The sequence below is a fragment of the Astyanax mexicanus genome, chromosome 3 (genome assembly GCF_023375975.1).
Source record: "Astyanax mexicanus isolate ESR-SI-001 chromosome 3, AstMex3_surface, whole genome shotgun sequence".
NCBI classification, from domain to species: Eukaryota; Metazoa; Chordata; class Actinopteri; order Characiformes; family Acestrorhamphidae; genus Astyanax; species Astyanax mexicanus.
In genome coordinates this window covers 31,605,001-31,621,941 of record NC_064410.1, presented here as the reverse complement: position 1 = coordinate 31,621,941, position 16,941 = coordinate 31,605,001, and the positions used below count along the sequence as shown (strand labels likewise).

Genomic DNA, 16,941 nt, shown 5'->3' with positions numbered 1-16,941 from the left:
TAGTCTCTGAATGTTTGTCCAATCACTTTAAATTAGTTCTTGTTGCACACTGGAGAGTTTGTAAGTCAAGAATTATTAAAACATATCAATAAAAAACAATATGGCAGAAATATGAAATTAATAACTCTGATATTTTTGCCTTAGTTTGGTGGATGTGTTTCAAAAGGGGGAGGGGCCATAGGGAAATTATTGTTTCACAGCAACCGTAAGCACTATTTGCGCACACAGTCTCGTCAAGTCTTCTTCATCTCTAATGCCTACAAAGGACAACTTGATATATTAAGATTTCTGGATGTCATTAGCCAATCAGTATTTAGGAGGCATTTAGCAGGATGAAATTGAAAGGCACGATCATCTAATAAGTCTGTAGTGACTTGCAAATAAACTTTGAAAATAAAAAGTATTCTTATTTCTTATTGAGATTTTAATTATCTGACATATAAAAATATGTTTTTAAAAAGTTGCTTATTGTTTTAAAATGACGTTTTTAATGATAAAAACTTACATTTGACGTGTGTAAACAATATGGCAGCAATATGCAAATTAGTCCTTCTGGTTCAGAGGAAAAAGTTACTTGCAAATAAATACTTTTTAAATATCCCTAAATGTTTGAAAATGACTTTTTTAAACTAGTCTCTGAATATTTGTCCAAGCACCTCAAATTTGAACTTGTTGCACACTGAAGAGTTTGAAGGTGAAAACTTTTTTGCTCACTGTTTCCATGTATCATAAAAGCCTTTTGGCCTTGTAATTTTTTTTAACCTAAATTGCTATATTTCTGCAGGCCTTGTTGAATGTTATCTGGTTATATATACTACTACTCTGAAATGGTCTGCCAATTTTGGTCTAAATCGGCCTTGGAGAACCTCTACAGTGACAAATTACCCTGCATTACCCTGCATTATTCACATGCCTTACTTTTTTCAACATAAATGGACAGAAATCAGGATTTCTGAATATAAAAAGAGAACAACTTGCATTGGCCTTGGTAGAACTGTGAGAATCAAAATTGTTGAGAGCTTCTTGGGCTGACACGTGTTTGAACCCACATATTGTGGCTTGCAGCTATATTTTACACTGACAATTGTACTCATTTCCTCAGAACAACATGAAATGTTTCAGCCCTACATACACCTTTTTCAAAGCCTTTGAGCTGCAGTTATAAGCCTACGGCATCAGCTCACCAATCAGCTCTCCAGTAGGCTCTCAGTAGCAATAATGCTAGTGTATTTACCGCCTAAATGCTTTTTGGATGTAGAAAAATGGAAATATACAATTTATTTTTTATTTTTTGAAAAATACATTATTCTGCTTTCTAAAATTAAAGGAATATACTCAACAATTGTTTTAGTTACTATTTGTAGTTTAAGATTTTACATAATTAGCTTATCATTTGCCTTCATCATTAATTTTGGACTCGGAAGCTCCCTCTAGTGGTTTGCCGTCATTTTCTGATTTAACAGGTGAGACAGGAAGTAGTTGGGCTCTCCATAAACCAACTCTGTATGCCTTCCTATTTTTTTTTTCTTTCTCAAGGTTTCTTCCTCTCATTCTGAGGGAGTTTTTTTCCTTGCCACTGTTGTTTGTGTCTCTGAAGCCTCTGAAATGATGCTGATTTGTGACATTTGTTGTAAAAAAAAAAAGCTCTGTATTAATAAAATTGAATTAAATTGAAAAGGGTTAATATGCAGCAGATTAACTATCTCTCCCTCTATTTCTCTCTCTCTCTCAAGATCTGGATGGTGCTTACCCTCCATACGGTTATCCTGACATTCCCATGGATGGCCTCCCTCTTGACCCGGAGATACATGAGCAGTACATGCCTGAGATGACCTTTGACCCCCGACAGGTTTACCCAGAGCCACTTTAACACCACCACTGATGCAGGTAAGAACATCAGTGCACACATGCTATTGATTTTATTTACCATTTTACCACTAAACCTGAGTATAAACTTATTTTTGTTTATACTTTTCTAATCAGAAAAAAGTGCTGAATTAGTAATCACAAAATATATAATCTCCCGAACTCTCCAGAACATAGTAAGAACATGAAACAGGTTCTTTGGGTGTGGTGTAAAAAACTGATCATAAATACACACTGTTTTTTATAATCAGTGGCATAAGGGGTCTCCCATTGGTCCAGTGTACGAAGGCGCTTCCGTTATGATCAAAGGTTTGAACTCCAATTCCAGTGGCCAGACTCTGAGAGAGCACAATTAGCCTTGCTGTCTCTGGGCACGTTGATGGATCCCAAGTCCCATGTCAGTCAGCACAAGCATCTGTTAGCTGATGTATTGGAGCTGAGTTGCTACTCTAAAAAACAGAGGTACGATACGAGTACTTTTTTGTACTTTTCATAATTGTACCCTCAATGGTACAATATTTGTCTTTACGGGGTCAGATTTGTTCCCTCTGAAGTACAAAGTCATTCCTAACAGCTATAATTACAAATTTGTACCATTTCACCAGCCAAAAGGTACATTCAGTATTCTGTACCACTGTACTAATAAACAATATATATTTTAATTGCACATTTTTTTATTTGAAAGCGAGACAATTTTGCATCATGAAGTTCTTGACACATATTCAGTTGATGATAATGTTTATAATCTTTATAATCTTTACTGGCACAAAAACATGGGTACAAAAAAGGACTTTCACTGAAAGGTACTTTTTTGTACCTCAATATAAGGTACAGCCCCAGCGACAAGCTTTGTACTCTTTTAAGTACAAATCTGTACTTACTTTTCTTAGTGTGTACAAATAAAGTTTGATTTCCATTGAAAGTTGTTTTTTCTTTTCCTGCTTAATAGACACAATAGCTCTGTTTTAAAGCATAGGGTGTAGCCTAGGATAGCTACATTTTTCACTGCAGAATGTTCAGTTTTTTGTTAATTTGTGTAAAGAGGAGCCATTTCCATTTCCCCCTACTAGCTGGAACTTATCCAATTATATGATGTTAACAGCACAGAGAGGGTGAAGGCTAGCATGCGCCATCTTCAAGACACAGGCTCCACTGTATGCTTAATGCAATGCCACTGGTGCCTAATACACTTCAGGAAGAATGCTGACTGCTAATTGTGTTACTTTAGCTGACAGACACCAGCACTGGCAAGCATAGCGTTGAATGTCTGTGAGGAACAAAGTCATCCTGCTCACCCAAAGAGAGCGAGGCCAGTTCTCCATCCCAGTCACAGATGGTGGTGGCAGCTCCAGGAATTCAATCTGTGGCCTTCTCATTGTCTTCTTAGCAGAGACAATAGGCTGCCGCATCTTGAGTTTGTTATAGAATGTTTTTTTTTTTATTATTATGTGAGGTCTCAAAGTGTTGCCTTAGTTTAAGCCCTATCCGGATGGGATTAGTTTCTCAGGGAGACGTCTGTTAAAAAAAATATTTCACACTTCTACTTAGTGATAAAACTTTTGCATCCAGACTGCAATTGAAAAAAAAAACAGGAGGACCAGTGAGTTTTGTGGTCACACAACATCATGTTCAGTAGCTCCTCCATTTCCACTCGCTGTTGTGTTTAAGTGGATCTCAATGGAAACGCACAACTAAAGTGTAATTCCGGTGCGTAGCAGTGGACAAATAGCTTTTTTTATTAAACACAAGGTGACAAAACTCAGAGATGTGCAAAAAAACAGTAGGTAATTTAGCCTGTAATTTTCTCAAAAACACATACATGGTCGTTCTGGACGGGAAAAAGATCACAAAGGATCACAAAGAGAAAATTACCCCAGGACCCCCTGAGAAACTAATCCCGTCCAGTTAGGGCTTTAGTCAGTTAGTCTCTGTATATAGTGGTTTATATTAGTGTGAGAATGTGACTGCTTAAGATCTCACCCAAAATTAATACTTCATCTCACAGCGCTACAGGGTAAGTGATTTGAAAAGCATGCTAAATTAGGATTAATTAATAACGAGATAATATTCAGGTCTGATTTAAATGATTTCAGGTTATTCCTATGAATCCACCACAGATGTGTCAGTGCAGACACTCAGGCTGTTTTAAATAAGCATTGAGAGGAGCATTTATACATCAGTGCTAGCATAATCATTCCTGTCTCAGCTGCAGCCTAGACTACGAGACACATCTGAAGTTTTGCTCCAACAACAATAATATGCACTCAACATCACTCAGTTGATGTCTATTATGAATAACAATCCAAAAGGAGAATTTAAAGACCATTTGCTTACAATGGGAACTTTTCTTTTGCATATAGTGTGAGAGTGTAGAGTTTATTTTTTATGACTTTTGGTTTGGTGTTACTTCTATACTGTTTAGTTCGTGGTAAACAAAAAAATCCCTATGGATTCAGCATTTGTAACGTTCCAGAGGCAGGATGCATATGCAAGTCGATTTTATTATTTGCCATTCCAAAAACAAACAAAGAACCAAAAATAAGGCAATTAAAAAACAAACAAAGGAGTAACATGGCCTAACAAGCAAGAAGTCAATTAAACAAACAAAGAAACAAACTAACTAAAGATAACAAACCAGAAACTTAGCAGATAAAAACACAGCAGTGCAGTGAATCAAACAAAAATCAGCAGCTAAACATCAAGACAGGATCAAAAACAGGACAAAGAACAAGGAAACCAAATGGGTATATATAAACACAGATACAGACAAGGAACACCTGGGGAAGATAACAAGGGAGCTGGATTACAAATGAGACAGGTGGGAACACTAATGACAGGGCGCAGCTAGGGCAGAGACAAGACAAAACAGAGCAATGTTCTTAAAGAGCACATGATTAGGAACACAAACGAAAAACACAAGACAGGAACAGAAAGGGTCAGGAAAAAGAAAAAAAACACTACAATTAAAAGCTAAGGTGCAACAGCATTATTACAGTTAAATGATGTATCCAGTTTAAATGTCACAGAAAAACAAAGGAAAGTAATTGTTTATGGTCTAACTTCAGCAGAAAAGCTTATTGCTCAGAGCTGGCTCTCCTAATATAATCCTAGTGTCCAACATTGTCTATCACAGCTACTTAATATAGCAGTGTTACAACTTTCCACAGCTAGAATTTATAAAACTAAATCTGTTGGGATGTAAGCGACAGACTGGAACACATGTGAGGCATACTAAATTATGTATTTTTTACATTTTATATTAAGTGTATGTACATACAGTGTGTATATGAATATATATGAATTATGTATTTAGGTGTATATGTGAGCTTGCACTGTGTGTGCAGAAAAGGGGGAGGGAGACCAGTGGGGGGATGGAGAGAGTTTTTTTATTTATGTATTTTCTTTTTAGTTTCTGTTCTTTCTGATTTCTCTGTTTTGTCGTTTTATTTTTTGGCAACTATTGAACTGTGTGAAAAAAGAACTGAAAAAAAAAACGAAAAAAAATAAATAAATAAAAACTTGATCACAATAAAAGGACCATTTGCTTACTTTGCAAATTTTTGTCCCATTATTCAGGTCCAGTGAGCGAGCTGGAGGACGACTGACGGGTGTGGAGGCGGGGCCACGTGGTCAGGTGACCCAACAGCGTGATGTTTCCATGAAACAGAGTTCGGCCCATGAAGAGACAGAGACGGATAAACCTCCTTTACTTCAGTTCACTACCGGTGTCTCTTTCTCTCTGTCTGTGTGTGTGTCCGTATGTGTGTGTCCGTGTGTGTGTGTGTGTGTGTGTGTGTGTGTGTGTGTGTGTGTGTGTGCGTGAGTGTGTGTTTGTTTGTTGGGAGGTGGGGGGTGGGGGGTGTAGGTGTGGGGGGTCAGTGAAAGAGACATGAACTCAAAGCACCCAATGGCTTTTTTCTTTTTTTCTTTTTGGTTTTGTTTTTTGCTACTAAACAGAAAAAAAGCGTACAGCTGTGTTGATGGGATACGCATGTAATCATAACGTAAACATTTTTTTACTACATATTATTGCTTGACAGACGACGTCCATGACGCAATCCAGATCTTGTACGTAGAAATGTAGCATAGTTGACCGTTTAGAATCTGTGTAGCTCTTCAGCTTCACTCTCAGTTCTGTAAGTGTGCATTTCTCTGGTTGGGTCATCGGGAAGTGTAAAAAAAAATGCAGAATAGTGTTTATATGTACCACACACAGCCCCTCCACTTCACTCTCTGGCGATTTAAGGACACACTGCTTTATTTCTCGATCAAAAACAGTGTATAACGCTTTTGTTTTAAATCTGCTAAATGACATTTATAAGATTATCCTCCAGTAATGCTTTAAAATGTTGATTATTAGTAATGAAACTAATTTAACAGTTCCAGTGTGAAGTGATCCAAACCCATGCATTACCCAATTCTCCACATAGGTTTTCTTTATTTTTCTTTATTGTCAGTCATCCCACTATAAGGGTGAATAATAAGCAGTGTAAGCAGCAATGCAATTGGATGAGAATTAGTTTGGTCCCTGATTCATTGGTGAATATAAAATGTATCAGCTTTAGTTTATGCTGAAAATGTTGACGAGTGGAGATTTGAAAAGTGATCTTAGTGTGTTTTAATCTAAATATATAATATTTCCCATCATGAGATTGCTGTAAGAATATTATTGAAGAATTCAACTTATTTTTGGACTATTTTATTATTAAATCTTCTAAAGGTTCAGATCATTGAGCTTACTTAACCATAAACATATTTGTTTCAGTAGATAGAATGGCTTAAAACTTGTATGTATGTAAAGATGTATGTAAGTAAAATGTATTTTTGAAAAATTAAATAATATCATAATGGGAAATATTATATATTTAGATTTCAGTTGCTGTAATGTAGTTTCTTACAGCGTAAATGAGTGCAGTGAGGTTCCAGTTAGCAGATTGCAATTGACCATATTTTTCTGAAAGTCACGCCAAAGAGATTTATCTTGTGATGATAATCATGAATGTGTGACACGGTGGAAACTCCAGTGACAGATTTGCACCACCTAACTAAAAGCTTGCAGGATTAGTCAGTCGAGCAGCAGAAACAATTTTACTTTCAGTTTTTATTCACATCCAGCCATTAAGCTTACAACCATGAATTCTTCAAAAAGATTTGTGAAACTTTCTTTTTTTTTCAGTATTTTACGTTGTTTAATGTTTGCATTTATGTCTATATGGAAATTAAAAGGGAATTCAGTAGTTGAGATAAACACATTCAGAGTGGTTTTGGTGTAAAATGATTAACTTACTGACTATTACTTCTTTAGAGTGGTGGTGTTTGGAACCAGACATCGCCTTTTATTGGGTCTCTATCACCAGTGAAACTGCACATGTATAGTGAGTTTTATTTATATTGTTTGATAAGGGTAAAATAGAGGCTAATTTCTATATTTATATAGAAGCTATAGGCTACATATATAAATAAGTGGAAAATACAATGCTACAGTTTAGAGCTAATGTGATATTGTACATTTAAAATGTTTGTTTACTTTATTTTCATTTTGTTATTGTTTCTTTATTATTGTACATTGGTATAAACACAATGTGAAATACTGTCCAATGTATTTCATTTTTGAACAATTATTATTATTTCTTTAGAATTTTTTTTTCTAATTTTGTCCCGTTTTCTCCACAATCTGGAAGGCTAATTACCCAACTTACTCATTAGGACTCTTTTCCAACTGCAGCTGATGCAGCAGTACTGAGTATCCAGTGTGCTCTGAGGAAAGTGCAGCAACCCAGCTCTTATACATCAGCTAACAGATGCCTGTGCTGACCGACATCAGCACAGACACAAGGAAGATTGCCATGGCCAATTGTGGTCTCTCAGACTCTGGCTGCTGATGCTTTGCATAAAAGCATTAGGCTTGTTCTTGTTACATTTCTGCATGTACCCCGCCCAGGTTTCAAGCAGCATGTTGGTAATAATTAGTCTGATATCTGCTTTCTGCGAGGGAGCTTTTGAGGGTGCTAGCATCTGATTCCATTCACCACCACTGTGAAAAATTGTGTATTTTACTCATTACCTCTCTGAATAACATTGTTCCCTTCTGAAACTTTTACATATGCAGAGAATTCCTCTTTAATAACATTATACTGCACCCTGTATCTCCATATTTATGTTTTTTTATGGTTATTAATGTACCCTGCTGTATAACTCAAATGTTTGTTTGTTTAATGGATGAGTGACAGTGTTGGTGCCTCTGGGTCAAAGATTTGCAGTGAGTGCTGTATTTCATTGTGTTGAGCAAAATATAGGCAGAAGTTAATCATTGTTGAGCTCTGGCTGTGCAACTGTGGCATCAACAATCTTCAAATTCAGAATGTTTGATCTGCTGTTAATTGATGGATTGAATATTTTTTGAATGATTAAAGCAGATATAAGACTGTCAAGGATGAGTAACACAAAGTTAATGCTCAGCTTGGTCAGTGCCAGCTGCAGTACTATTCATTAATCTCATAACAAGATATCATTGAACTGACTCATCATTTTGTCAAATATTTAAGTCACACTGTTCACTCAATTCATGGGCTGTTTTTCTTTAGTGTTGTAAGCAAGATTTTTTTTTTATCTATCCAAAAAATGGGCCTGAATAAAAAGTCAGGAAGAAAAGTTTCAGAGACAGGGACACTGGCTGCAACACGAGCCATTTGCTTAACATTTGTGGAGGTATCCTTTTCATGAAATGTTGCATCCATTTTGTATAAACATACTTTTTCATACTGTGGACAGAAAGTTATATTTTTAATCCATTAGTCCATCCATTACACTTTTTTTTAAATACATCAGGCTGGTGTTGATTTTTGTATTGAGCGTGCAGAAGAGGTTTTCTTTTAATGACTCATCAATAAAGGTCATATTTGTGCAGGTGTTGTTGCACAGTGAAAAAGTGCACCACCACTCCAGAGTCTCCAGAGCTAGATCTTCCAGAGGTTTTACTTATTAGCAATTCTTTGAGCAGTTCAATAAAAAAATGACCTGGGATTTGGGTGAGAGCAGTTCTGCCTAAACTGTATCTTTGTTTTTCAGAACTCAACATACGCCCCTTAGGAAATGGAAATGTTAAAAACCCATTTCCTAAATATAATTTATTACTAACTGTGAAAAACCTTTGGGATCTTCAAAACGGTCCTTACTCTAAAATTGTACAAACCAAAATTAAAATAATATACTAATTTTGTATTAAATTATTAGGGAGAAAAAAAGTTTTTTTTCTCTGATTCTGAGCAGGGGTGCCCACACTTTTGCATGCCTGTGTCATAGCGTACGATCAAAGCAAGAGGTGCAAGTCATTATATGCATTATTGTGACATTACACATACAAATACGAATACAAATAAAAAAGGCGCATTGTCTATTGCCAAAGTACGCTGATGAGAAAATATTCCAAATTTTCCAAATTCTTCTCTTTTTTGTTTTCACTCTTTGTTCTCTTTCTTTTTGAATGATCAATTCTAAGAACAACAGCCAACATTAGAACAATGTTTGTGGCTGTTCAGTCAGTGTACTTAAAATGGCCTTAAATGTATGTTTTCTCTCATGATGCTCTGCCCAAAAATGTGTTTTTTCTTTACTATTGTTGCTTGATAGAGAATCTAGCTAATACACTATACTGCCAAAAGTATCCGCTCTCCTGCATTGAGTTTAGTGATGTAAGGTTGGATGAAGCAGCTTGGCCATGGAAACCCATCCCATAAAGCTCTCTACACCCACATGACAAGTTTGTAGGTCTGTAGCGATTAGTGGTGTAACAGTACACGTATTGTTTTACAAACCTTCACGCAATAGGGGTCACAGTTCGGTTCGTGTTAACGTACGCAGAGTACGCGGCACAGGCTATAGGAGACTTGTGGAACAAATGAACGTAACGCAGGAACTAATGTTCACAGGAGTGTTGCACCCGTCGCTGAGCTGAAATCGCGCCCTGCCATAGGAAATGAATGGTCACCTGTCGCTTTACAGGGTTAGGCGCTCGTACTGTCTCTCTCTCTCTCTCTCTCTCTCTCTCTCTTGTCATTTTCTTAGGATATATTCATAGTTTAAACAGTTAAAGTAACGCTGTTGTTTTTGGTCCATTGTTATTGTCAGGTTTGAGCAGGGAGAGGAGATGCAAGAAATGTGTTAATAAACAAGATAAACAAGAAAACAAACTATGAACCAGAAATAAACAAAAACATTGAAACAAAGACTACAAGCAAAACCAACAACCTAACAGACGTAACAACGTACAAGAACCGACCAGGAGAACGGAAAAACACGTGGACTATAAATAGAGAGGTACCACAACACAGGAAACACCTGACGACAGGTAACAAGGGGGATGGAGCTACAAACGAGACACAGATGGAAACACTGAATGATGAGGAGGTACTGGGGGAAAACACTGAGGAATGGAGCGTGGAGAAATGACACAGAGGAAGGAAAATAAACTGAAATAGCAGAAAAAAAAATACAGAAACAAATGAGAATAACCAGGGAACAGAACCAGGATGTGACAAGTTATTATAAAGTTAATAAAGGTGAAGCTATACAGAATGCCCAGCCTCTTTTTATTTATTTATTTTTTTTCAACCAACCCTACCGAAAACATACCGAACCGTGGGGTTCATGCCGTGTTGTGAACCGAACTGTAAATTTTCTGTACTGTTACACCACTTTTAGCGATTGATCTGCAGAAAATGATTTTAATTTGTTCAGTCATTTTACTCTGACAGAGTGAGTTGCTGTTGTTCCCAGTTGCTTTCACTGTGTTGTAATATCACTGACAGTTGGCTGTGGAATATTTAGTAGTGAGGAAATTTTACCACTGGACTTGTTGCACAGGTGGAATTAAATCATGGCAAAAAATGGAGTTTACTGAGTTCCTGAGAGAGAGAACACACATTCTTTCACTAACGTCTGTAGAAGCAATCTGCATGCTGAGGTGTTTGGTTCCATGGAAGTGATTGAAACCTAGCAGTTTGTTTGAACCTTGCAGTAATTTGAATGGGTGAGTAAATACTTTTGGCAGTATAGAACATGGGAGACGTGAGCACAGCTAATCTGGCGGTGAATTATTTGACTCATAACAACAGTGGACTCCAGTTCTGGTGCTATAAAGTACTGTAACACATTGAAATATCTAGACTCTACAAAGATCCCATTATTACAAATCATGTAGAATCTTTTCTACAAAGTCAAAAGTTATGTAGAACCTCTATATGAACACAGCAGACAGGCATCTACTGTGTTCAGTAAAGCTGGTTCATCCTTACAGTAGTAGTATGGAGAAACACATTAGTGGGCTGTTTTTTTTCCATATTAAAATTGAATTGATTTTTGCCACTGTCCCTGAGAGAAAGACAAAGAATGATGGGAACAGGGAAAAGAAGACAAAAGTTGAACTAAGAAAATGCATTTTTACCAAACATTGTTGTTTTTTTGTTTGTTTGTTTGTTTTAATGTTTTTCTCAAAAAAATAATAAAACAAAACATTAAATAAATTATATTAACAACCAAAATTGTCTTTGATTTATTTTTTTGCAGTGTTTTGTCACAGTATTGCTCTGCAGGTGTGTGAATACTACTAAAAACCCGTAACAAATGAAAATAAAAGATCAAAAGTCAAATTATTTAAAAGACATCAAGTGTTGACCAAAGTGCTGTACAAAACAAGATTTAAAAGAAATCAAATCAGTGGTAAAACTATAAAAACTATTAATAAATAATAATAATAAACACTTGAATAATTTACTTGACTGAATTAATAAATTAATTCACTTAAGAAGACAACAATAAAAAAGAACAGGGGCCACCATAAATCCCTAGGAATGTTGCGGAATGGCTAAGAGCAGCGGATTTGAGGACTGCAGAGACCAAGAGACCTTAGAACCTTAAACCCAATCCGATCTCACAGGTAACCAGTGCAAGGAGGCAAGTACAGGAGTGATGCTTTCTCTTTTCTTTTTTCCCATCAGAAGCCATCAGTCACATAGAGCGTCATTAGAAACATTCTTTCCAATTTGCCAATCAGGTTTGATAGAAGCAATTTTAGTTTAGCTTCTCAAGTATTAAAGATATATTTCAAGCTAAAAAAAAAGCAAATATCCGTATAAATGTTCCAATATAATAAAAATCCAGACAGAAATTGAGAATAAATAAATTTCCAGAATGATATTGTTATAACATTAGTATTCAGAAAAAAAAGTATTAACAACTTGAATTTTCAGAATACAGTTCTTGTAGCAGAATCACATAGAATTATGTTAGAAACAATTTTATCCAAAAAATATAGCTTGAAGTTGAAGTCCTTAGGATTTTTTCTTTCAAATTAAAAGCACTAATATTCCTTAAGGGGGTCAAGAAATAATAAACGACAATATATTTTTAAAAAATGGCATTCCTACAAAACCACATACATGTCATTTAAAAACAGAGGTGTCTGGTAAGTCCTGGGTATTTTTTCTGGAACAGCAGCTTTTTCAGTTGCTAAAGCCACTTGTACAAGAGTTACTGCAAACATGGAAATGCCAGAATAGCAAATCTTCAAAAATCTTCTGGTCTCTTCATCTGCTCATTCACACATTGTAAAACCAAACAAACACAGAAATATAACTAAGAGAGCTGGCGAGCAAAAAGAGAACAACAACAGAATCCTCGAAAAAAAAAAGCACCAGATGCACAATAACGCATATTTTTAAAGTGATTTTTAGCATGATCAGTGCAACTACAGACTGTAACTTTAAGCTATAATAATAACTGAAGTTCTTATACAGTGAACATCCAGAATGATAAAATTGGTAACCATGTTGTAAGATACCTCATTGCTTCTTTCCTATTTAAATAGTTGGTACAAAACTCTTACACTGTTACTGTAATCTTATACTTGAAGTGTTTTCACCTAAAATACCAATAGTTGCTAGAGTAGGTAATGCAATGCAGGAAAAACAATAGGGGTAAATAAACTTATTAAACAAAGAAACCGAAGAGCAAAAAAAAAAAAAAAAAAACAGACAACATAAACAAACAGGGAGGCTAACAAAACAACCAAGGAAACTTAAACTAAACAAAAAAACAGAGGTGGAAAGTAATGAATTACATTTACTCACGTTACTGTAAATGAGTAGATTTTATGAGTAATTTGTAATTTTTAAAGTAGTTTATAAAATAGGTACTTTTACTTTTACTTAAGTACATTTTGACACAAGTAATTTACTTCGCTACATTGAAAAACTCATTGTTACTGAGTAAAAAATGCTGGGAAAAAAAAAACGATTGTCTGAATTAAAAATAATAATAATAATTGGCGCAGATGCGCCGGCGCACGGATGCTCGCGCGTGAAATAACGAGGCAATAACGTCCTCATGCAATACAAAATGTACCCCGACGGACAGAGCGTCATCTTTCAAAACTTCCACATCAAACCTGCGAAAGTATGTGGTGGTAAGTATTTTATCGTTAAACAATCTGCTTGAATGTTAAAAAACATGTAAATAGCAGTTAAAGCATAGCACTTGCAAAATAAAAAAATAATAATGATCTGTAAAACTATAATAATACGGTTTATAGTCACTTACATGACCATAACTTTTTAACAGTAAAGAAAAAAAATGGACGATAGAAACCTATGCTACTTGTTCTTAAAAATGTTTTATGCGGTGTTCTGAACAAATACTGCCTGAAAGGTCCAAATTATTATGTGGAATAATGGTTCATTAAAAACTATTTAATTTATGATTTGTTGTACCTTTTTTACATCAAATAATTAAAGGTAACTAAGTAACTTTTACTCAAAGTACATTTTAAATTGAGTACGTTTTACTTTTACTCGCGTAGATTTTTAGATGGGTACTTTTACTTTTACTTGAGTAAAATTTTAGCAAAGTAAGGGTACTTTTGCTTAATTACAATTTTTCAGTACTTTTTCCACCACTGCACAAAACAGGAAAAACTAACTAGGGAAATCAACAAGAGTGTAAACGAGAAGTAGAATAACCAGGAAATGCAAAATAATAAACAACAAAGACCGACAAAGAAAAGGCAGAAACACTGGGGTATAAATACACAAGAAGGGAAACGGAAATAGGAGACACCTGCGGAAACAGGAAACGAGGGGGCGGAGCTACAGATTAACACGGTAAAGGCAATAAACACAGAGGAGCACATTAGAGGCCAGGGTACCAGAGGAAAACAAAGGATCACATGACACAGGAAAAGGTAAACAAAACACAGAGAAACAGTAGCACAGCTTTAAACTGTTCCAAAAAATGTATCATAGAAAGTCTACTCTAACAGATCACATCAAGTGTTGAGCTAACAGAAAACATTTAAGCAAGCGTGCATATTTGAACATGCTATATAAAAATGTATTAATTGTCAAGTCAAGAGGTTTTTATTGTCATACGTTAGCAACTTACATAGTCTGGAGGATGCAGCTGCGACGCAGGTGTTTCCCAAAAGCGTAGTTGGAACTATGGAGGTAACCACGTTAGTAACTTACATAGTGCGAACCTTAGTTAAGCTACTCAGGTGTTTCCCAAAACCGTAGTTCCAGCGAACGTTCGCAACTACCGTGGTTCAGCTGCGTCTTTCCAACTACAGCTCTAGACCTGTCGTTAGGAGCTTAGTTCCTGGTTATTAGTGCAGACGATGGACGGTAGGATTCAGAAAGCTGATAAATCACATTAATATTGCTGCACGAGGATTTAAGATGTCAAGTGTACCTAATTTTCTTTTTTATGTTTGTGTTAATTACATTAATTGAGCCACTTCACTTTTACCCATGTGCGCCAAAGGAAAATAGTAAAATTCAGCACTCAAATGTATTTTGAAAATGTAAGTTAATTGCCCATTTTTAATGTATGTCTTTAACATTTAGCTTTATTTGGCAAACATGAATTCAGTGTAGTGAAAAAAGTGCACTGAAGTGCTCTTTAGCTAAAATGTATTTTACAGTCTTGGAAAGATGTATGTCAATTATTCAAGCAGGCATCTATTGAGTAAAGATAACTTGTGCTGTGAACATTTATGAATTAGTTAATAATTATTTTTTTAAACCCACTGTGCTATATGCACTCTCTGAATAAGGCTATTAAACTGTCACTGGGGTAATACTCTAAAATGGCTTTAACGTAAACACCTGTACCCTAAGGACCTTTGAGGGTATATTTGCATTGTTTGTACCCAGTGAAACAAATGTATCCATACAGTAGGCAAGAAGGTGTCTTTTAATAATATATTCATAACAATGCAATGCACATGCAATAAGCAGGTGTTTTGAATTACCTAATTATCCTTTGGAGGTAACAGGGCCAGACAGAGTGTGAATAAAGAAAATGTATCATTTAGCCAATACAACGTGTGTTTCTAGGCCTATAGAAATGTTATCAATTAGTATTTGTTAAATAATATATTACAGGAAATAAGTAGAAATATGTAGGCTACATTAATATATATGTAAAAAATAATAACATTAATTGCCATTATGAAAAAACAAACATTAAGAGAATAAAATCACGACTGGGATTCGAACTAGGCTTCCATCCGGTGTTCTGACGTGTTTTGCTACCCTGTCAAACCGTACTACCCTAGTGCATATTTAAATTGTAAATATAAAATTGCTAGAAAAAGCCCCATATTTAAACACGCTTTCGGTAGAATATTTGGAAAGCCTGAATCAAAATATCAGGAGACAGTTTAGGGTTGTTAGGGGTGATTTATAAGCGTTATTGTTTATTATTGCTCACTTATTATTACTTTCATTATCATCAGCTGTCATTTACGCATTTGTAATACTCAGATATAATGGCAAGGGGTTTCTGGTTGTTTAATGCACCCAAAAAGAACAGAATTACCATAAAAAAAAAACAATAAATAAATAAAAAATGTTTCCTCGCATGGACACTGGTGTTAAGAAGCACATCTGGATGGGTTGCACAATTCAACAGAACACCGCGCGCTGCACCGTCGTAGGCGCTCTGCTGAACCACAGAGTAACACACATTTCTCAGGTCTCATTTTAATAAGACTCATTCAGAATGGTGATTATTTTATAAAAAAAAATATTTCAATAGCAAATATGTGTATGTTTTTTTCTTAAATACCACTATCTGTTACAATTAATAATTAATATATAGCAATTATTGTGTTCATTTTACTTGCAGTTCATTGTTATTTTATTAATAGTATTGTTGTCCATTATGTTCTGGTGATAATTACAATATAAATGGCCTAAATGATACATTAGTAACATATTTTTGGCATAATATTTTAAAGATTGTGAGTTTTGCACGTTTTCTGCTGGGAAAGTCTGGCCGAACACATCTGGAAACACCTTAGTTAAGACCACGGTGGTTCAAACCAACATAGTTAAGACTTCTGTGGTACCAACAAAGTACGATGGTTTCGGGAAACGATCGTACTTCAGATGTTAGTTAGTTTAACGATGGATCGTACCACGTTAGTTCAATGCTAGGCTCCGTCGTTGTACGGGAAACGCACCCCTGCCTGAGTACAGGTACACAGTGTAATGAAATTACATTCCTTCAGAGCCATGATGCAACATGGAACAACAATATAAAAGACATCAAATGAGAGCCAGTTTCATCGTAATGTTTGGATGGTCCTTACGATTGTGTATCTTTGAGTATACTTTTAAAGTTCTTGAAATTTTTCAGGTTCACTTACGACCAAGTATTTCTTTCTTTGCTTGGTTGGGTAGTTCTTGCCATACAATGAATTAAAACATTACTCAAATAGAGTTATTCACTGCCAGACTTTAGCCATTTTTAAATGATACATCAGAGATCACAGGGGTTCAGCTTAGTGTGCTTCACCCTTTGATTCATGGAATTGCTCCAGATTCCTTGAAAGATTTAATGTTTTACACTGTAGAATGAGAAATATGCAAATCCTCTCCAGCCTTTCTTTAAGTAACATTTCAGTAACTTTCTTAATTACTGAAACTGTTGACAAACTGAAGATCTTTTTTTATCTTTCTTTGATACTGCTTTTGTGCCAAATCATGATCACCTAGTAATATCACCTGTTTAAAATCG

The 16,941-nt window shown here is 35.5% G+C and overlaps 1 protein-coding gene across 2 annotated transcripts in view; it reads left to right on the top strand.

Annotated features, from left to right (window-relative positions):
* The window catches only part of jupb (junction plakoglobin b), a 129,787-nt gene extending 118,382 nt beyond the window's left edge, over window positions 1-11,405 (top strand). For both annotated transcript variants that reach the window (XM_049476357.1, XM_022683027.2), the window contains exons 15-16: window positions 1,734-1,887; window positions 5,443-11,405. In XM_049476357.1, the coding sequence (XP_049332314.1) occupies window positions 1,734-1,870 (137 nt within the window). In that variant the 3' untranslated portion in view covers window positions 1,871-1,887; window positions 5,443-11,405. The remainder of the gene's footprint in view (window positions 1-1,733; window positions 1,888-5,442) is intronic.
* The last annotated feature ends 5,536 nt before the right edge of the window (window positions 11,406-16,941 follow it).